The following is a 23,376-nucleotide window of genomic DNA, read 5'->3' on the forward strand; positions in this document are numbered from 1 at the left end:
ATCATCACAGATATAATATGCGTTTTGTGTTTTTTCTCCACGACAGTTGGCAGAACATTATGTTTAATGTGCAGACCAACATCAATAAACACATATTGTACTCAACGGGTCACAAGATGATTTAAAGAGTTAAGAAAAAAAAGAATATGTATTATAAATATATAACATATTTCTTATTTGTGCTTTTTTCTCTGTCACATAATACTTTTATCTCGTCAGGCCTCCAAAAAACAGATGAAACTATAAATGAAAAAATCCAAGAAGCAAACTGGTAAAGCATTTTCTCACCAACATACATTCCAATATACTGTAGTATCTTTTAATAAGGGCTGGGCAATATATTGATATTATATTGATATATTGATATGAGACTATACCCTCTTAGATTTTGGATATCGCAATATGGCATACGTGTTTGTTTTTTTCTCCTGGTTTTAAAGGCTGCATTACAGTAAATCAATGTTATTTTCTGAACTTAGGGGACTGTTCTAGCTACTCTAATATTTGCCTTTAACCACTTACTCATTATATCCACATGACTGATTATTTATCTAAAATCTCATTGTGAAAATATTTTGTGAAAGCACCAACTGTCAACCCTACAATAAGGTTGAAATATCGACATTGAGACATTTTGGTCCTGAACATCGTGGAATTTGATTTTCTCCATATCGCCCAGCCCTACTTTAAATGCATGAAATACAGGAAGACTTTTTTTTTTTTTTTTTTTTTTTTTTTTTTTACCTTATTCACATGTTGGCCATGTTTGACAGGTCCATTGGATGATTGGCATTACACCATCTTGGTAGCTGCAGCACAAATTACTCAGATTTCTACGAGAGAGAGAGAGAGAGAGAGAGAGAGAGAGAGAGAGAGAGGAAATACAGCAGAAAGATCAGTTTACTTTGCTGATGATCAGTAGCATTGTCCTCTCTCTCTTTCTCTCTCTCTCTCTTCATCTCTGCATGGGCTGGAGATGAAAGAGCATGTTGAACAGGGAGGAGAGGACAGCTGCTGATGGCGAGGAAACAAAAGAAGCCTGCTGTCCTTCCTCTCTCCTCCTCCATGCATTCTCCCTCTTTCTCTGTTTTTCCCTCTCTTTCTTGTCCATTCATTTTTCTCTCTCCCTGTCTCCGCATGCTTTACTTTCTCCCGCTGCCTCACTTGATATCTTTCCCTCAGTTCATTATTCTCACCTTTCCATTTCTCCTCCGTTGGCCTCCTCCTCGTCCCTGCAGCGCTCTCCTCTTCCCTCGATTATTTCTGGTCTTTCAGAGCTCTCTGTTGAAATCTGATCTGTCACTGTGTCTTTGGAGACAGATCGACTTGGGTTGCCAGGGGTTTCAACCCAGCAGAAAAGCAAGGCTGCAGTTACATCAGTTAAATCAGCTCCCATTTCAGTGACAGCCCAAGTCCATCCATTGTCTGAGTGTGTGTGGGAGTTGCGAGGCAGGTTTCATTTGGTGAATGTGGCTTTGAGAGGCTTTCTTCCTGTCTGTAGGTGGGTTTACATCCAAGTACTCAAAATTTACATCCAACTGTGATGTTTCAAATAAGAAAAGTGGAATAGAAACTTGAATAATTCCAACAAAAATACTTGTTAAGCCTATTTGAGTGCAGATTATATTACATTTCTCAATTAAGAAATAATGTGTTAAGTAACTACATTTCGGCATTTTTTTCTCCTGTACATGCTGAACTGAACATAATTACAGTTATGTTCTACAGTTGTTGTATTATCTTTATATACTTTTGTTAATACATGTTACTTTTCTGCCAGCAGGATACTAGCAAATTCCAAAAACTAGCAACAGCCTGCTAGTACTCTGTTACAGTACAAGTTAGTCCACTTGAATATGAACATGTAACGTATGCACCCAGGTGCCAGTTAATTAGCTAAAACTAATGCAGTCTAATACATCAGTCTTGCAATAAATCCTACCTTCGTGAAGGTTATAAACTAAAAATATGGTACCTTCATAGCATCTAGCAGTTTAGCAATAATACATTTTTGAAAACGATGATGAAAATGATCAAAAATAGTCAATTTGCTTCAAAGTGGCTATTTGTAACTTTCAGTTTGTGTTGATTCTAGCGGCCGCTTTGGATAAAACTTATAGTGTTTTTACCACACCTGCTGTCGTAAAGGTCATAGAGTTGCGATGAATGTTTGGCTCAGACAGAAAATCCTTTATTTACAATAAAAGAATACGTTACAGATGCTTCGTTGCATCACTGCACTATGCCACAAGCCAAAGCATTAAGAGTTTGTTGTTGCAGCGAACGTAATAATAACTTAGATTCATATATTTTTTCATGAAACCCAAGGACGCTTTACACAAGTACAGGGAGACAATGGGAAAGAAAATAGTAGGCCAACACAAGCACGTACTGAAAATAAATAAAACCTGGCGCTAAATGAAGGGGGACATAATTTAATTTAGGCTACTGACTACAACCACATTGTGCATTGTAAAGTTATTTTATGAATGAAATAGACAGAGATGGCAAAAGTACTCACTTCCTGTACTCAAGTAGAAGTACAGATACTTGTGTTAAAAAATACTCTGGTAAAAGTAGAAGTACTGATTTAACTTCTTTACTCAAGTAAAAGTAACAAAGTACAGGCTTGTAAAATTTAGATAAAGTATAAAAGTAAAACTAGCCTTGTGAATGACAATAATTTTTTATGCAATGCTACCTGGACCACACAGATGTTAGAGTGCAAGCTGAGAAACTTCAGTGGACATGGAAAAAAGGCTCTTTATATGCCATTGCCTACACTCTAAATGGATGTCTGCCGATAGGCCTAAAACATCACATATAGGATTATTGTGACAGAGACTGGGACTCCAGGTTAATAAGATTCTGACTGAGTAGCAAGATATGAATTTAGTTGCTATTCTGTGAGAATTCAAACATGAGTCCTCTAACTTACGTCTGAGAGGTTTGAGACATTAACGTTGACATTAGCCCAAAATAAAGTCGATTTGAGACAAGACCAAGTAACGTTAACGTTACTACAGCACTGTTACATTAAATCAAGTTACTGAATTAGTTTTTTAATATAAAGCTATACATGCAGATATTGTATTAGCTAGTATTAGATTATTTTCAAATAAACTGAACGTTACTTGGGTTACTTAACTAAATGCTAGCAAACCAAGGCATAGTCATTGCTAGCAGGAGAACAAATGTAACTGACCATTAACATAAACTTAATAAAGTTACTGAAACAAACAACAAATAGCTTTTGATAACAACAAAAAGATGCATTTACCTCTGTGTTTTTCAAATTTGATGGTGAATTCTTGAAAGCCAACAGTCCGTGGTGTTTCGGTTGGTACAATTTGCAGCACATTATAACAACGTATATTCCCATCCAATTAGACTGAATTCGGTATTGATAACGCGAAAAATAATAATGACGAAGTATTTTTACTTCGTTACTTCCCATCTCTGGAAATAGACATATTACATACCTAAGGGCCAATTTGGGGACGCTTTTGAATCATTTACAATCCCGTCATTGTCTCCATCTGTTGAATTCCCTTTTAGCTTTTAGTTGTTCTTCATTTAATTTCCTTTTTTTCTGTGATGGCCCTGCCCCAGTATCGGCCACAACTACAACCGATAACTTCTAAAATAAAATTAAAATACAATTAGGCCGATATAAAGAAATCTCCTACTACCTTTTACCTTTTACTGCATAGGCTTTTCCGGTGTTACAAAGAAATCTGTGACCTGTCAAAATGTGTGCTCTGTAGCGCCATCTACGTGCATTAAACTATTTTGTGACTTTGCGGGAAAAATCGGATCTGGGAAAAGGCATTAAAAAAACTAGATAAAAATAGCGTTCTTTTCAATGTTAGTCTCGTCTGCTGTTACAGGTCATTTATGATCTATATGTGAAAAATTACACAGTTTCAGAAACATTAAAAAGTTACATATAGTAACTTTAATTTAGGAGTAATTGGGTTGGCATTGGCTCAGCTTGCCCACTGTTATCAGCCAACGTAATTAATGCTAAATAATAATTAGTTCTTCAAAGACGTTTTATTTTCCATTAATTGAGGAAGCCAAGTTATTCCTGTCAGAGCAGCTGAAACATGTCAAATTCAATATTTATTGTTATATTTCAAATGTTTGTGAAGAATGATTTGTTACTTTTAATAAAACACTGTCTCTGTACTTGAGACCACAGTTGCATTTATGCCTACTGGTACATTTATTATCTTTTTAGTGTGGCATTTTTGCTTCACATTGCTTAAAAAGCAATGTAGAAGGTCGCCTTGCAATGTTTTCAATTTTCTATTTTGGTTTGTTTGTGTGTGTGTGTGTGGCTCTGTGTGTCTGTGTGTGTGGCTCTGTGTGTGTGTGTGTGTTTGTGTGTGTGTCTCTCTGCGTCTGTTATTGAATTTGCTAAGGTGTGTATTTTGTCAAAACTGAAGGGAATCACACCATGCTGTATGTTGTCATTCCTACAGATAGATATCATCTTCAGCTGCAGCACACACACACACACACACACACACACACACGACACACACAACACATGTGCGCAAGCGAGGTGCAGTGTGTGTGTGTTGCTCTTCATGTTGGTACTTTATATCTAATTATTGAGCTATGTATCATGTATCTCAGAATCAGTGTAAGTTTTTTTTTTTCTTGATGTGTGTGTGTGTGTGTGTGTGTGTGTGTGTGTGTGTCTCTGTATCTGTGTGTCTGTAATTGAATTTGCTGTGTGTATTTTGTCAAAACTGAAGGGAATCACACCATGCTGTCTGTTGTCATTCCTACAGATAGATATCATCATCAGCTCCTGACACACACACACACACGCACACACGACACACGCACGCGAACGAGCCACGGTGTGTGTGTGTGTTGCTCTTTATGTTGGTACTTCTAAATATCTATATTATTGAGCTGTGTCATGTGTCTCTGAATCAGTGTAAGCAAACTCTGAAGTCCACTTTCTTTCTGTGTGTGTGTGTGTGTGTGTGTGTGTGTGTGTGTGTGTGTGTGTGTGTGTGTGTGTGTGTGTGTGTGTGTGTGTGTGTGTGTGTGTGTGTGTGTGTGTGTGTGTGTGTGTGTGTGTGTGTGTGTGGGGGGGGTTGTATTGCTCCTTGTTTGCAGGGTAAAGTCATTTTTCAATGTTAATTTGCAGGACACAGAAGCAGCTGCTAAAGAAATGAAAATGGTGACTTCCAGGTGCAAAAAAGGTTTTGGTAGAGAAACAGTTTCATTTTATTTTTTGCTTTACTTTGGAACAATACAACAAATAGTTTGCAATAACATTTGAATATAAATGCAGAAACAACAATAAAACAAGACTCCAAATGTGCTGCCAGGTTGAACGCAAACAGCTTTTAACAGCGGCTGCTGAGTGCTGACTTAAACCACAGCTCGAAGCATAAATCATTAACATATGCAGGTATGCTGCAGCTGAGGTTACTGAATAAGAGATTCAGAATAAGAACATGTTTTATCTTAGAAGTCAGGATTCTAAATGAAGAGAGGAGAGCGGGAGAGACCTCAGGTGTGTGGAAGTACATACCAGCCTGTCAGGGCTGCTAGCTCGGCAAACACCACCAGCTGGAGAGTTTGAAAACATCCCTCTCTCTGTTTTGCTTTTTAATATTTTTTGCGTTAAATATTCAGCCATGACGGACACATCTTTAGATAACAGTAAGCTATACTTTCTGTACACCAACACAACAAACTGTTCCTAGCACTCCTCTCTTTAACTCTCGGTAACAAGTCACATTTCAAGAGATTTCAGATCAAGTCTTCTCCTCGAACGCGACTAAGTTAGACGCAACAAACAGACCGGATGAAGCAAAAGGTCACTTAGGCACAAAAAACATGAGAAAATAGAGTCCAGGTTGAAAAGAACCAACGTTTCCCTTTAACTTGTATTTGTGTTAATTTGTCTCTCTATTTGTCCATCTTCTTTCCACCTTTGCATTACTGCTTCAAATTAATGTCGTCTCTTTCAAGAAGTCAGGTCTACCAGTGTGCGTCTGATGTCCGTGTGTGTTTAGCGGTTGCGTCCACACGCATTTGGATAGCCTTTAATTGTGACAGACAGAAGAAAGAAATACCAGGGAGAGAAAAGGAAAAGAGATTAAAGCAGAGGATGATCCAGACAGACGTGAACAGAGAGGAACTGATACACTGACACTGATACTCTCAGATGGGTTTATGTGCGTCTGTGTGTAGACAGACACATGCAAATATACACACGCATGCAAGAAGTGTCACAGTACAGCCTTCAGAGAATTATGTGCTGGACATGAACTGCTCCCTTTAAAGAGTGTTTAGTTTTTCCCTTCTCTGAATCACAGCTAAAAAATGTTTAGGTCAGGCAAAGATGAAACACTCAGTGGTAAATTTGTGTTTATATACATCTCATCCAGTCCAGTCATCCACATTGATCTAGTAGTCATTGAAAAAAGTATTGTTAGAATTTTGAGATCTGATTTAGGTTTTATGAGATCTAATAAATGTATTCTATACGCCCTTCATCCGAAAACAGCTCTTGTCTCCTGAGACTATTTTGAAATATGCGTCGACAAATTCTCCAAAGACTGTATTAAATATGGCCTGGATATGTATTTACAGACAAACAGCCAAGACTGTACAAATGTTAGATGTAGCTGTTAGCAATCTAGCATTGTGCGCACTGACTTGTATGTGGGGTTTGGCTGTGTGTTGTGATTATAACTCAATTGTGTTTGTGTCCAGTCAGAACATTTTAGCCATCACGTTATTGACATTTCATTTAAGCTTGTTTTTAGCAAAAGGCTTTATGCCGGACAAGGTTAGCAGCTAACGTATCTGACATTGTCTCATTTTAGCGTAATGTTTAATGACTTTGTAATGGACGGTTTGGTATTTTCATGTCTGTCTGACAACTTCTGAAATGTGACTTCAACTCAGTTCTAGACCAATGATAATTATTTTGCTGTGTTATTTCCTGGCATCATGAAAAGTTGAGTCTACATTGTAATCCTCTGGCAGCCTGAACCCAGCACCCAGCACCATTTCATGTCTGCCACACTGAGCCACACTGTGCCATGACAGCATCATGACCTTGGAGTCTTCATTCTCTTTGCTACAGCTGATTCAGGGTACTGATTCTTCCGAGAATAATGTGTGTGTGTGTGTGTGTGTGTGTGTGTGTGTGTGTGTGTGCGCGCGCGCACTAACATGTGCCAACTACTACATCAGTGTGCCAGCTGGACAGTGGCAGAGAGACCTGTAGCTGTACCGCCACACACACGCTTACACACACAGAGACCCATGCTGGCATGCTAGTGTCCTCTCCACTGCCAGGCATGCAGATTTGATATCATATAATGGGAGAGCAGTCCAAATCTTGCCGAAAACAGCATCTAGGGAAATACACACACTTTGGCATGGTCGGTAGAGCCAGTAAACAACACAGCTGTGGCTGCTGTCCCTAGATTACTTGGAATAGATTATTTCCAGATTAATAGGATGATGATAATCAAGGATTAATTTTGCATAATTGACAAGTTAACAACAGTCCATGTGATTAAAAACAACACACTTTTTTCCACTTCTTCTTTTCCTATGATTGATAAAGTTTTCTGGGTTTTTAAAATGTCTGACGTTGGTGCATCTCAGTATATCCACCCCAACTATGACCGTCAGCGTGAAAGATACAAAGTTTCCTTTGGGGATATGATTTGAAGTTGGAACAAAAGGTAATAAATTGCAATATATGGAATATTGCAATGTGTTTAAAATTGCAATAATATTGTATCATGACATAAGTGCCGTGATGTTTATATTTTTTATATGTACTATATACTCACAACTGGTTATAATTAGTATAGTCTATATCCACGGCGCTCCAGTTCCGGGACGCTCCATAGCCACCGGAAATTCCTGTTTCCGTTACCTTCCGCTTTCTTTGTGTTGGAATTTTAAACTCTGGGTCGATTTATGAGGACTATGGTTAACTGCTCCTCAGATATCTGCTGGGTAAATGAATGAAATCAACTACTTTAGTTTCCTTAAAATAATATTTATTAAAATGAAAACAGACATTACGTTTTTTTAGTGTTAATTTTTTTTAGTGCAAACCATAACTTAAAGTAGTACTCTTTCAATAATCAAAGTGCAAACAGAGACTGATCATCTTTGTTCTTCAAGCATGATACCCTCATATGAGCATGTTCACGTTTTCTGGCAGTAGTTGAGACCTTTGGGCACTAACTATGTCTCCTGCAGTTGAATAAGCATCAAACACTCAACAGATCATTTTGTGGAGACAGATGCTCTTTTCTCCTCCTCTGCATTTCATTTATTGCAGCAGTAAACAAGGAAGTAGTTACTCTAGTATTGATTTATGACCATTTTAAGACGAGGGGAGAACATTTCTCTTTAATATCATTAAAAGTAAAGTTAGGCTTTGCTTTTGGCGTTCTGACTCATTTTAAAAAACACAGAGAGAGAAAAAAAGAGAGCCAGCAGCCACACTGAACTGCTACCGCCTGCTGGGCTGCAGATGTGTTTTTCGGGCGAGAGCGGTGGTACCCTCTAACATTCTGGGTTTTACCAAAGGGGTAAGCAAGCATCCAGAAAGCATACCTCCTGTGGGGAAATTCTGAGGTTAACAAGCCATCACCTCCCGTTAGCATTCCATTGACTCCCATTCATTTTGGCGTCACTTTGACAGAAAATAACTTTACATCTGAAGCGTTTAAAGACTCTATTTGTCCATTGTTTATTTATAAAAAAACACGACAATGTATAAAAGGCTCCATTACCTTGTATCTCACATTATGGCCCCGTAGGAGCTGTTTTTGTAAAAATAGGCTAACGATTGTATCATAACCACGCTACTTTCTGTTGCACAGTAGAAACATTACCGTATAGTCAGGAGAAGCTCACAGGCAATCGTGGAGGCATAGTCAAGGGAAAAGCCCATAGAGAGTCCACGAAAGCAACAAAATATTTCAGCAACGTTTTGATGGATTGGAAATACTTCGCTATGTGACAAGTGAATTCATATGAAGTAACATTTATCCACGAACAACTAGGATATTTTAAGAAAAGTATATGGTGTTAAATAATGAAGTAGGGGTAACGAGGTATAGCTATATTCACAGGAGATGGGGAAATTATACAGGCAATGGAAAAAACCCATCTCAATGTCAATCATGGTTAACGTTATTCGGAATGATTCAGATTTCTCTTGGCACAGCTAACAGAACACTTACAAATTTCAGACAGGTTGCTCACGTCACATCTATGTCGTCGATCAGTTTGAGGCTGCGCAGTAATGCTCAGCCATCACCGGAAAAAAGAGCTTCTAATTGACTTCACTGGTCTCTGTGGTGTCGCTGTGTCCATTTCTTTTACTGTCTATGGGTTTTACAGGCAGGTTTTTTCCAAATGCATCTCCGCTGCCGCTCTGCAAAACTTAAGTTGGAGTCAACTTTGGAGAACGGGCGGGGGGAACTTCTATGCTAATTTCGAGGTTGAAGCCAGACTCCGTCATGATGGCTGCTGATCTGCACTTGTGTACTGATTTAGCGAGATAATTTGTCACCGCAACGAGACATATCATCACATTTTCGCAAGACCTCTATTACTGCCTTATGTGCAACATCGATGTGAATTTCTCTGGATATTTTAAGGGATGACAGGCTGTGTAGAAAAGCAAATTAATAACCTGACAGTTACACTAACAGTACTGCAGAGTAGGGTAGAGGTGTTGACAGCCTCCTCCCCCTGTTGCTTTGTGTTTCCGTTGTTATTTTCCTCTAGTTCTTCAGCTATTTCTTTCTTCTCCATTTCAGTTTTTGCCTCTTTATTCTCCTTCTGCTGTCCTTCTGTCTCTAAAATATTACCCTCCCTTCTTTCATGCACTTTCTTTCTTTCCTTCCTTTATTCTTTCTGACGCCGTCTTTGTCGCCCTTTCACACACCCTGTTTCCCGTGCCAGGATAGGATGTTGTTGTTACAGTACACGCATTCTCCATCTGTTTCATGCCCCCCTTCTTCCAACCTCTTCCGTCTCAGATCAAAAACACATCGGTGAACATACTGTGCACATGGATGGGAGCCATTAAGTGATTTTTGCCTTGCTTGTTTGGGTAATAATCCACAGCATGATATTCAATAGAACATGGAGTAGTACTTCAGTAAATGCTGATTCAGCACTTTTTTCCAGAACCAGTACTTTAATGTGGAATGTTTCATGCATAGAAATAGAATGAGAGTATAACGGACATTGAACTGTTTGCCGTGGTCATTTGCGTCGAGGAGTAAACCTCTATATATGGGCGCCTGGTTAGCTCACCTGGTAAAGCAGGTGCCCAGAGGTTTACTCCTCGACGCAACGCCTGCTATACCAGGTGAGCTAACCAGGCGCCCAACTCTTATTATATTTCTATGGTTTTATGCCATAATTAGTTTAATCAGCTCAAAATTCACACTTATTTATGAAATTTCCCCGTTAAGGCTTGTTTGTGTACACACAGGTTGGCTGTCGATCATTACACCTGAAAATAAAAAATACTCTATTCATGTCTGCAAGTGTGGCTGAACAAGGGAACAGATCAAATTCCAGGGCAATTGTGGCCTTTGCTTTTATGTTAATATTTTGATGAAAGTAATTTACAAAACCTGTAACATTTGTTTTATTTCATCATTTTATTTATACATACCACTGTACTGTAATTAAAAGGCAACAGAAAGCTGTGAACAAGTTAGCTGATCAGTATCAGCCTGAATGATCAGTATCAGCCTGAATGATCAAATTTCCATTTTAATGTGTTTTTTTTTTATCAATGATATCCTCAGTGTTTCTCAACATAGAAACAGTGGAGTCTCCTGGATATTTTAATAACACTGTAGGTTTATTTTATGGCCAACTTTGTTTTTGAGAAATGATGTTGTTTCCATCAGTTTGGTATGGGACAGGAATTACAGCCATACCAGATTTTTTAAATCCAAAAGTGAATAGATTGAAACTTCTTAATGAATTGTGTTTCTACAAATGATCATTTTTAGTTTGCACTCGCCATTAGTAGCTCTTGCAGCAGAATTTTAAGCTTGTGAACAGTTGTTTCTTATTGAAATGCACCTTGGGAGTTGTGGTTGACTTCCCTCCTCAATTCTTTATGTACAAACTATTTTCTAACGGAGTTGTTGTTGACCTTTTGTACTTGTGAGCTGTTAATTCCAGCTGCAGAATATGGTGAAGGCAGTTGACATCGTGAGGACGATAAAAAAAAATGATATATTATGTAGCCCTACTGTGAATACACCACCGTTAACCTTTTATCTCTTTTTTTTCAGACACACACAAACACTGGGTGTTATGTATAAATACACACCCACACAAACAGATGACTGGATTTTTGCGTGTCAGGAGATTCCTAGATACCCTTAATCCTCTGATCCAGTAAATTCACATGAACACACACACTTACATGCAGATGCAGAAACACAGTTTCATAACACAGCCGTTTCTACTTTAAGAGGATAGATCCACAATGAGGACTCTTGACAAGAGATGTGGAAGATGACAACATGAAAACAAAAAGAGGAGATACACAAAGATATTGAAATAAAAAAAGATATTGAAGAAGGGAAAGAAAAAATGCATTGTACACATTGTACACATTGCTTAACTTGAAGACTTTCTTTTTCCCTTTCTTCTTGTCTCTCACATACGTTTTCTTACATCAAATCTCATTTTCTTCCTCTACCTCCCTCTCTTTTCCTCTCTTTCTCCCCTTTTTTGAAAGAATAGCAATTACTGTGCACAGTTGGTAGAGGCACTTGTAAATGATAGAAAGGGAGAGTGGCTGGGCTAATGAGATTCAAAGAGCTGAAAGTCTATTGTCACAGAGTCTGTCGATGGGAGGCAGGAAGAGAGGAACAATCTCTCCTTTCACTTTCTTTTCTCTAGTTTTTTTTTTCCTTTTCATTCACTTTGTCCAACTCTCATTTCTCCCCTCATCCTGAAGCCAAAAACCCAACTCAATTATAAACTCTGTGAAATCTGACCCTGGCACTGCTTCAGTTATCACTTAAGTAACAAAAAGTCTCAGAACAGGACTGCTGATTAACAAGCAGCCTGTTGTGTAGTTTATATGGTCAGATGGCATGACCAGTGACTTCGTAGGGACTCTGCAAGTCATGGTGTTGTGTTCACAGACAAAAAAGAAAAAAAAAAGTTGTTTAGTCACAAGTCACTGCTTTTTCTCTTTTTAATCAGATTTAATCCCAAGCACATGTGTAGTAAGATATTTTGTTGGTGTTGATTTAGCATTCAGTTACTGTGCATGGAGATGTAATAGTGGTGAGAAATTAAAGATTTGATTGCAATCACTAAACAAAGACATCATTTAAAAAATAGTTTTTTGTTATGCATAGCAGCGTTTTAAACAAAGCAGTAAATATAGCATTTATCAAGATGATGCCTTTCCCCCCGTAAAATACAATGAAAAATGTAGCATAATGGGTAGACTTTAGCTAGAATTTTCAATCCTCTGCAGGCAAACTGTAAACTTGATGTCTCATAAAATGTATTTGCTAATCAATGTAAAAGTAGTTACTCTTAAAAATGCTCTCCACCAATTTAGTTTTGCACTTCTGTTACATTGTGGACTCACGACAGAACCAGAGATATCTTTTTTTTATTCCATGCATTTTTTTTGGTCAAAACTTGGTGCCTACATTACCCATAATTAACCATCAGGGGTTTGGTTTGAAATTTGTGGGTGCTGTGCTAGTAGCGGCTAATGTAGCCTTCAGCCACTCGCCTCAAGCAGAGATTTTTCTTTTCACACAGCTCCCTCTGGAGCCATAAAAGGCTATATAACAATTTTTTTTTTAACACGTGCAGATGTGTAAACAGACTTTAATCTGTAAAATCGGTACAGGTCCCCTTTAAGTAGTACAAGAAGTATCCCTATTCGACAACCAACAGTAACCGCAGCATTACACTCCACCAGTTAATGTGCATTTCACAGTTCACCCTCTCAGACTAACCTCAAAAAACACATTTTTCTCCTGCAATGATTGACACACAGGCGCAATATCTGCAGGGCCAGACCCAAAATCGATTAGACTGAATATAGTTTGGTCCTGGCCCTACTTATGTTTGGGTCAAGTCTCTCTTATCAGGAAACAGAGTGGAGTTGTTCAAATCTCTACACATGAATCCCACATTCAGAACCACTGGCCTGGTGGAGAGTGAGCATGATAGGAAAGGAGGGAGAGGTGTAAATGTTAAGGAGAGAGAGAAAAAGAAGCAAAGAGCACTACAATCTGCAGATGGAGGCTACGTCACAAAACCCCCTGATAACCTGTGTGTGTGTGTGTGTGTGTGTGTGTGTGTGTGTGTGTGTGTCTGTGTGTGTGTGTATTTACATTGCTTACTGCCTCAGGTCTGTTCTCAGTGTATTGTGACGGTACATGTGCTACTAACCTAATAGCTCAGTGGGGGGTGTGTGTGTGTGTGTGTGTGTGTGTGTGTATATATATAGTGTATATTTGCAAACAGAGCAGTGATGTATCCCCCTAAATGTACTACCTGGGTGTCCCAGATAGAGCCATCAAGCAGTGGGATTATAATGTACTACTATAATATCACCACATAGATAAGCATGGGATATATTTGTGTGTGTGTGTGTGTGTGTGTGCCCACATACGTGGGTTTGTAATTGCACTGCTATCAACCTACTATACATTTATCACTTCTTCCTCCACCAACATTAGCTCAAACCCCATTCTCCCTTTTTTTATTACATGCACATGTACATGCACATTTCATCCCTGTCTCTCTTTACAGTACACACATGCACGCACACACACACACACACACACACACACACACACACACACACACACACACACACACACACATACACTTTGTATTATTCATGTCATCTGTGCCTGTGAGTAAAAGAGGATGATGTCAGTGTTTATTTAAAAAAAGTTCCTCTACTCACGTCACTGGACTATTTGGAAGCTCTCTGACTTCTACCTGTCACCATCTTTTTAAATCCAAACAACATGTGTGTGAGTTGAGCTCCACCAATTAAGCAGTGAGCAGAGAGTTAAATGCATCACTTCCTGTGCAGCTCATCAGTTTTTGTCATTTGGTTGGAACTTTTCACTATCAACAAAATCTGGATCCTGCTTCTATCCCACAAGACAAGATTTCTGGGCTGGCTGCCCAACAGCACTGTATTGACGAGGTGTGTAGGTGACAAAGGAAAATGACAAACATTAAGCAAACAAGATTTTAAAGTAATAGTTTATTATTATTATTATTATTATTATTATTATTATTATTATTATTTATATTTGGGGAAATACACTTATGTCTTGGCAAAAGCTGAGGAAATTGAAAGGACTTTCTTGTCTGTGCAATAAATACAGAGCTAAAGTCAGGAGGCTTAGCTTAGCATAAAGACTGGAAGCAAAGGGAAACAAATAGCAAACAGAAAACAAATTGTGGTTTTACAGGTAGTTATGTGCTGTAGCTGTCTTGACAAGTTTATCTATCTATATTCCTTCTGTGCAGCGTCTACGCTGATTTTTACCAAAGAAAATGCACATAAAAAAGCACATAACTTCCCGTAAAACCCCAAATAGTTGTTTCTACATTTCTGTTTGTGTAAGGAATTAACAAACATGATATGTGTGCTGGTACTGTAAGATATTTTTAAACTCTGGACAGTGCTAGGCTAGCCGGTTCCCCCAGCTTCCAGTCTTTGTGCTACTGTAAGCATATCCCTGGCTTTAGCTCCATACTATACACAGACATGAGAGAGGTACAGTATCAATCATTTCATCTTCACTCTTAGCAAGAAAATGAACAAGCGTATTCCCCCAGATGTTGAACTATTCCTTTAAAATGATTGATATTTGGAGGTAACTCTAAAATATTATATGTAAGATAAACAAAGCACTTTAGTGTAGTCATGTTGCTGCATAATTAATTAGATAGCCTAGTTTTTAACCCTCAAGAGTTTCTATTCCAAACCTAAATACATCACTGTGATTCCAGAAAACCCAGTGTATACTATGCAGCTACTGACTGGACAAACAGTGATAAAATAGTCTGGAAGCCTTATCTTATCAACTTTGTGGAGTGGGTTGGTAAGAATCCCCTGCGGCTGAACATGGATAAGACCAGAGAGATGGTGACTGACTTCAGGAGGAAGGGAACGGCTGCGCAGCCCCTTTGCATTCTGGGTAGAGATGTGGACATGGTTGAGGAGTACTGTACCTGGGAGTTAACATCAACAACAGGCTGAACTGGAAAATCAACAGCACTGCTGAAGAAGGGGACTCTATGAGCAGACTCTATTTTCTGAGGAAGCCGAGATCCTTCAAAGTGTGCAGCAGAATGTTAGAGATGTTCTACCAGTCTGTTGTGGCCAGCGCTCTGTTCTCCTCCGCCATCTGCTGGGGCAGCAGCATCGGAGCCAGCGGCACAAACAGACTGATCAGGAAGGGTGGCTCCGTTGTTGGAAGCTGTGGTGGAGAGATGGTCACTGAACAAAATGTTATCCATCATGGATAACCCAGACCACCCTCTCCACCCCACACTGGTCCACCAGCGGAGCACCTTCTCTAAGAGGCTCTGACAGCTTCAATGTCACATGGACCGCTACAAAAAATCATTCCTGCCACATTCCATAAAACTGTACAACAATTCACAGCAGTCTGTTAGATGACTATCTCATTACTACACACATTACAATATTATTATTATATTATGCTACTTACACACTGGTTATTTCATATTTAATATTATACATATTTTATTTTGTTATATATATATATATTATGTATGTAGGTTGTACATTTTATTCTACAGTTGTGTGTGTGTGTATATATAAATAAATATATATATATGTATATATATATATATATATATATATATATATATATGTATATGTTCATTTTATTTCATCCCTCTAAGTATATTTTCAGTAGTTGTTCTGGCATTTTTATGTTTGCTATGATATTTTATCTTATTTTTTCATCTAATTTATTATTTCTAGTATATTTCTTGTATTTTCTGTATGTGTGTATGTCCTTGGTTACTTGTAACTTGCTACTGTAACAGAGTAATTTCCCAATTTGGGATTAGTAAAGTCTATCTATCTTCAGCAGAGACAGAGTGCACTTAAAACACACAAGCAATGCTCTCATTGCCTTGTACTGGATTTAAGAGATGCCCTAAATAACGCATGCTATAGGTCTCTGAAATGGGTTATTGGTTTGAATTTAAAATGTATATTTAGTATGTGACTTTTACAGAAAAGGTTTGTGCACTATTAACCTGGTACTCAAAGGTAACTACATTAATTAAATAATTTTAGTGTCAAAAAATGAAATCAACACAACTTATGATCTAAAAATAGCATAATTTTGTGCTTGATTTTTCTGTTATTTTGTCTTTCCTTTGCTGTCTGACAGATAAGTAACAATATTCTGAGACGTGATGAAAACACCATGTTTCATCTCATTAGTGTGAGAGAGGAAGGGGAAAAAAAGAAACATGAGTGTTTAGTGTGAGAGTGGAGCGGATGGAGGGTGACGACAGAAGTGGTCAGGGGAAAAGGCTGTTGGGAATATTTGCATTTGGCTCTTGTGGGTATGATAAAGAGGTATGTTATGAACATCTAACCTTGTTGGCATCGATCATGCACTCGCCTGTGCAGCGTTGATTGGAGGAGACCTTTCAACACAAAGTTCATACGTCAATGCTAAGTGGATTATTAAGTCCCTATATTGGCCTTCTCTCTATCTTCTTTGCAGGACAGTGCTCTCATACTGTGTACTCACACACATATCATGCAACACAAGAAGACATATATCTGTACTTTTGATCAATGATGAAATAATGTATATGATGGCTGTGATGATCTATAATGTCTTAAAGAAGATTCTGTTATTTTAAAAGTTCTCGTATTGTCAACAAATCTCATGGAAAGACCAAAACCAACAATGTGTTAGTCCATCTCTAAATACTTGGTCCATTAAAATTGATTTAAAATAAACTACACAACATGTCACCCGGTACAACCATTTGGCTCATTAATGTGTTCTTGGAGAACAGTGGAAGTCTATGGCACAGAAGAAGGAGATCTATTAGGCTTTGGATTCCCAGACAATACTTTTTTCAATCTATTTTTCGCTGGTTTTAGTCTTTTCATGGGATTTGTTGAGACTAAGAAAAGTACAGAACATAACCTTGTCCTTTCAATATATATTTGGTAATTGTAGTATCAGTGTTTGCTTAGAAGCAGGGTAAAACAGTATGTCTAACATGTCCACCTAAAATGATTGATTACACACAATGTACAGTATGTAAAAGGTACATCCTTGATCCAATGTTTTTATTTATAGATTTTGTGTGACAAACGCCATGTAATATGTTTTTGTCCTCGTAAATTAACTAATGAGCTTTCTTTCGGACACTGACATTGAAGAAAAACATGCAGTAATGAGTGTTTTTTTTTGCATTTTGAAGAAGGAGTACTCAAAGTCTGGTTTGTTAAAATAAGGGGTTATGGTTGCAGGACTTTGGTTGGAGCCCGAACAGCAAAGCTTGCTCGTATATTTTAATGATCCTGGCTCCCTGAACGAGGGGCTGTATTTATAGTGCGGGTCCAGAGATTTAAAGCCAACCCTTCTTTTTAAATTAGTCTGAACCCGCAATCTCATGCACACAAATACGCGCGTAGATTGCATTTGATCTGTCAGTACTCAAGGAATGATGGATAGATTTGTAGTGACTTAACATATGGTGTGGCTTCATCACTGAGCAACGTAATTACCTTTTGTGTTGTGTTTACATGGACTGACTTCAAAGTCTTTATTTATTTGGTAGGAATATATGTTTTCCAAAGCCTGTGCATCTTATTAAATGCTGCATTACGCAGAGCAAATCCCTTGAAACCATTATTTCTGCACACATTGCTTTGATACACGTACAGTATTGCTTTGAAGCTAAAAGCTCTCTCCTCTGTCCCTCACTCCCTACAGTACATCCCTCTCTCCCTCTCTTGCTTTCAGTCTTATCTGTTTTTTCTTTCCACTTCATCCTCTGTCTTCTCTGTTATCCTCTTCATCTTACTTACTATTACCTCTTTCTCTGTTTCTTCAGTGGGGCGTTTGTTGATCGAGTTCAGCTCCCAGATGACGATGGAACGAGTGCAGAAAGAAAACCCCAACGTGACGGACGGCGGCCGCTACACGCCTCCTGACTGTCGGCCTAGATGGAAGGTCTGTATTTGTGTCTCTCTGTCTGTATATTCACACATTTTATCATGGGAGCACATTTCTGCCAGTATAAGAAATCAAAACCGGGAAGACAAGAAGTTGTTCCTAACAAAAAATGTAATACACTTGATAAGTCCAAATTATGAAATTATAAGATAGTAAGGTTTAATTGTTGACTTACTGTCTCATAAGTTTGATCTACTGAGTCACTTTTTCATTTTAGTTTTCGTCTATTTTTCCATTTTCTTGGAAGAAATGCGACTTCCTTATTTTTCTCTCCGTATTGGATTAACTTTAAAAAGGCAAACCAGAGGTCTGTACAGAATAGTGGTCTTTTTCACAGTAAGTGTGGTACCATTTGTATTAGTCTATTTACGTGTTTTAGGTCTTTATGCTTTACATAATACTTCACTGAGGTCAGGGTGCTTCCTTTTGCAGTGAAGATAACACCAATCACCCACCACAATGCCTAACTATACAGAAACCAAGGTCCCTTTGCTTTCAGACTTCATCTAAGTGCAGAATTACCATGAATTTACACAGTAAATTACCGTTCAACCTTGGACTGTTTGGACAGCTGAGAAAGATTCACTTAAAGCACCGAAACGGAGGACGGCCCAAAAATCTGTCTCAAATCTGCAATGCCATTGAGAGCTTCTTTCTTGAGCTGCTTTATTCATAATGAATGAGAAGCAACTTCATGTACACTGTAACATTAACCAAGTGGATTTTTCTACAGAAATGATTTTCTGGTGCAGAACAGTTGACCGTAGAAAGGGACTGTCATAAACACTCTTTGGAGATGTGACAGAGAAAGACTGTCACACTTTGTCCATGTCAACAGAAAAGGTCCAGATGGTTATTATACTTGTCTTGTTTTCTTTACCAGCATTGATTTAATTGTGCATTTGAATGGTTATCCAACTGATACAAATGTGGAAATGTTTTATAGTAAAAACAAATTACCAACCCAAACTCTCCCTGTTATTTACACGTAGGTGGCCATCATCATCCCGTTCCGTCACAGAGAAAACCACCTTAAGTACTGGCTCCACTACCTCCACCCTATCCTCAGACGGCAGAAGATTGACTACGGCATCTATATCATCAACCAGGTAGATCAGGCGAGATATGCTGCAGACATACCGTAAAGTAACACCAGCACCTTCATCAGCCCAATGGCGTAGGTCAAAGAGATATTGTACTTATTCAAGTTTTGTTCTTTGTAGTTGGTTCAAGAAGAAAACAATCTTATGTTCGAGCCTTAACAGTTCTGATCAAAAGACAAGTAGGCAAACAAGTGTAATTACGACTCGGAAGTTGAACGATAGTCACAAGTGGGAACCTCATAATTACGATAACTCTGGTATGACATGTATGCAACATTAATACACCTGGGTCTCTGAGTTAATCGATGAGCCCACTACCAAAAAACAGCAAATCCTCCTGTTTGAAAAGATGGAACCAGCCAACTTGGGCCTTTTTACTTACTTTTATTAATCATTTATTTAAAAAGTCGTAATTAATTTTCTGGCAATTGACTTACAATTGACTAATTGTTTCAGCACTACCAGGATATCCTCCTTAGTACACAGAGAATTTGAAATTATCACCTCCAAACATCTGTTTTTATGACAAACTGTATTGCAGGTCAGGTAAACGGCTGCAGGAATTCATCAGCTCATGTTAACTTCTAAGCGCTGCCACCATGAGGTATTTCAATTCATTAGTATGGTGAAAAAAAGTCTATTACTGCATGTAGAAATTGATAGAATTGACCAGTGATGGAAGGTATGTATTGTCTATTTACTCAAGTTCATGCCACTTTCTACTTTTTACAGTACTTTCTACTCCATTACATTTCAGAAGGAAAACTTGAACTTAGTAGTCAGCTTTAGTTAACAGTTACTTTACAAATGAAGATTTTTGCACACAAAACACGTGCAGTTTATAAACTACCCAACAATATATACTACCTAAGTGCAGCTGAATTGATTAGCCGATTAAACACTTAGTTTATTGGCGCAACTCACGTTTCCAGTTTCTAAAATGCGAGGATTTTTCTGCATATTTTTACAGTGTGGTATTAGTACGTAAAGGATCTGAATACGTTTTCCACCACTGCAAGTCACTTTGCAGATGCTTAATCCCCTAAAGGCTGCCCTTCCTCTTGTCTCATCACTAACTAGTCTTCATTGACTGTTTTCTGACAAAAAAAAAACCCATCTGCAGTAAAAATCAGCAACTTATTTACTTTCACTGCACTCAGTTCAGCCGAAGCACAAGGAGCTTGATTTTCTAAGCAATGTTGTGAGATTGTGTGTGAGTCTTTCACACTGCTTTGGATGAGACGACGTCTTCTTCCACATTATGGGTAATGAGCTCTCCTTTCTGACCTTTTTCTACCCTGTGGGCCTCGCTCAACGCCTTAATCACTCCCCCTGTGAAACAGACCTTTGGTTCCGCCTGTCCTGCTGTGCTCTGCTCTTGATATGGCAATGTTCCAGTGTCTTACTCCCTCGTTTTTACACTTACACACACACACACACACACACACACACACACACACACACACACACACACACACACACACACACACAACATTCGGAGCATTTTTTAACCTCACCTTCCCTTTTGGTTCATTTCTCTAAGAATGGGCTTGGCTCATCTCTCAATGAAATGTCCATCACTGCTACCAGACTTTACTTTATACTGTATGCTCTAACTTCATCTTCAGTTTTATCTCGAGGCAGTTTGGCTCGCTCAAAGGTCTTACATGCCATGTAGTTTTAATCTGATTAATGTTGCATTTTATTGTTTCACACTCGTCTCTGATCAATCTGATCTACGGATCAATCTGATCTAATGTATTTATTTAGCACCTGTCAAAACAAAATATCAAAGTGTTTTCCATGGGGAAAACAATTTAAAACAATTAAAACTAGGGAAATGAAAGTACAGAGAATAAAATAGAGAAAAATCAATAAATCAATACCAATCAATAAAATATGATAAAAAAAAACAAATTAACACATTAAACACATAAATCATAACATACAAACATATTTTTAAAAATATGTTACTGATTTTACAAGCCACTTTCACATCTCATGTTAAAATACTGATATGTTCTCTACAGTTCTCTTCTTGATCTTGTCAAGGACAGGTTTGCAGTGCACACTGTTGGCACAGGAGGTTAAATCAGTCCTCAGTCCTCCAGCTGAAGGACAGTTTAGTCATTAGGCAAGATGCCCCAGATGGCGTATCTTGTGTTGTATTTTTTCTACCCACAAATGTCACACCACGAGGTAATCTGATTTTACAGTCGACAGCAACGTCAGCAGAGCTGCTTTTGCATCTTCAACTCTTTCACCTGCACTTCACACAGATACTGCCTGGCTCAAAGTGTACTCCACTCTGTGATTTAGAGGTTCATAGAGGGCTTTGTTTGAAGTGGAAATTACTTGTGTGTATTTTTAAATGCATTTGAACTTGTTGAGATTCTTAAAACGAGATATATACTCTTGCATTGTGTAGTGGAGTTAATTTCTGCCTCCTGTTTTTGAATGATTTTGAACTGACCCAAATATATAAATACTACAGCTGGAGGCCCTGCTTTACTTCCACTACCAACCTGAGCTCACAGAATTCCTTAAAATGAACACGGCCCCTCAAAAGTCCGTGATGGGCCCACAGAATAATTCCGTGAAATGAACACAGCCCTTAAGTTAAGGAAAAGGTCAGAGGTGGGCGGGACAACAACGGGTTGCGTTTAGGAAAAGAAAAACGGGACGGCCATATACAGCGGACAGGTTGGGTTTAGGAAAAGAAGAACGGGACGGTTAGGGTTAGGAATCGTGACACGCGGGACACGATCCCTGGTCTCCTTGGTGAAAATCCTGTATTGTTTGACCCATCCACCACCCCAACCAACCTCCCTATGCGGATTCTCGGGCTTTCATACTCCTCGCTACCGTAGTCGCTCTTAATGCTACGTCATCTTCTCATTTAATTTACTTTGGATTGTTTTCCGTGGTGGCCACAGAGAGTTTTCACACATTCCGTGCCACCACCACGTAATGCGGTGTTAACAGTTTGTGATAATTTCACGGAATTCTGTGAGACCAGGCTGTCCGCTACATGTAACAGTGACTGCTGAGAGTGGCCCCCTTTAAAAGTCTTAAATACTGTTTCTAAAACGCTCTGACCCATAAGCAACTGCTTAAGGGGAAAAAAGAAAATTTTGTGTTTTGCTTGAAATTTAAATGCTCTACTAATTGGTAAGGAAGGACATCTTGAGGTTATACATTTTTCGTTCAGCAGCTGCTCATCAGTATTATCATGTGTCATATTGCAATTAGCTCCAAACCTGAGCAGTGCTGCTGCTCCTTTATACCCAGGATTTATATTAGAATTAAGCTCTGGACAAATCCCTCTTGCTGATTAGTCTGAATAGTTAGTAAGATTTATAACTTATCCGAAGATGTGCAATGTTGATGCCACCTGTAGTGGAGTTTTTTTTGCCAATCATGTTGACAGCTGATCATACTTCAGTCTTAATTTTAGAAGGGCCATGTGGTAGAAAATATCCTATTATCTTTGCTTTTTGTTGTGTTTTGTGCACTGTTTCTTTGCCTTAAATCCTCAACATATCTGGATTTCCTTCAGAGAGGTCAGGCAGGACTAGGGCTGCACAATATTAGGAAAATATCTAATTGCGATTGTTTTGACTGACATTGCGATTGCGATATGATTCACGATTTTGGAGGGAATGATCATTTTTGTATCATTCTCATTTTCAGTGAAAATTATTAAAATAATAGAAAGCAAAATGATTATAGTGTGATATTTGCAAGGATCTGTACCAAACAAAGATTTTTTCTTGAATATGTAGGATAGCATTTGTAGGCCAGGACGTCTCTGCAGCACCACAATACTACATTCAGAATGGTTTGACATTTTGCTATTTTGCCTTTAACAAATATTGTGCCCCTGCGATTTGGATATTGCACTATTCCGATATTGCGATTTGATACTTTGATAATCAGATTAATGGTGCAGCCCGAGGCAGGACACA

General features: G+C 38.4%; 1 protein-coding gene across 2 annotated transcripts in view; it reads left to right on the top strand.

Moving 5' to 3' along the window:
- The window catches only part of b4galt2 (UDP-Gal:betaGlcNAc beta 1,4- galactosyltransferase, polypeptide 2), a 159,294-nt gene that overhangs the window by 58,919 nt on the left and 76,999 nt on the right, over positions 1-23,376 (top strand). For both annotated transcript variants that reach the window (XM_028593329.1, XM_028593328.1), the window contains 2 exons: positions 18,184-18,302; positions 19,298-19,414. In XM_028593329.1, the coding sequence (XP_028449130.1) occupies positions 18,184-18,302; positions 19,298-19,414 (236 nt within the window). The remainder of the gene's footprint in view (positions 1-18,183; positions 18,303-19,297; positions 19,415-23,376) is intronic.

The sequence above is a fragment of the Perca flavescens genome, chromosome 12 (genome assembly GCF_004354835.1).
Source record: "Perca flavescens isolate YP-PL-M2 chromosome 12, PFLA_1.0, whole genome shotgun sequence".
NCBI classification, from domain to species: Eukaryota; Metazoa; Chordata; class Actinopteri; order Perciformes; family Percidae; genus Perca; species Perca flavescens.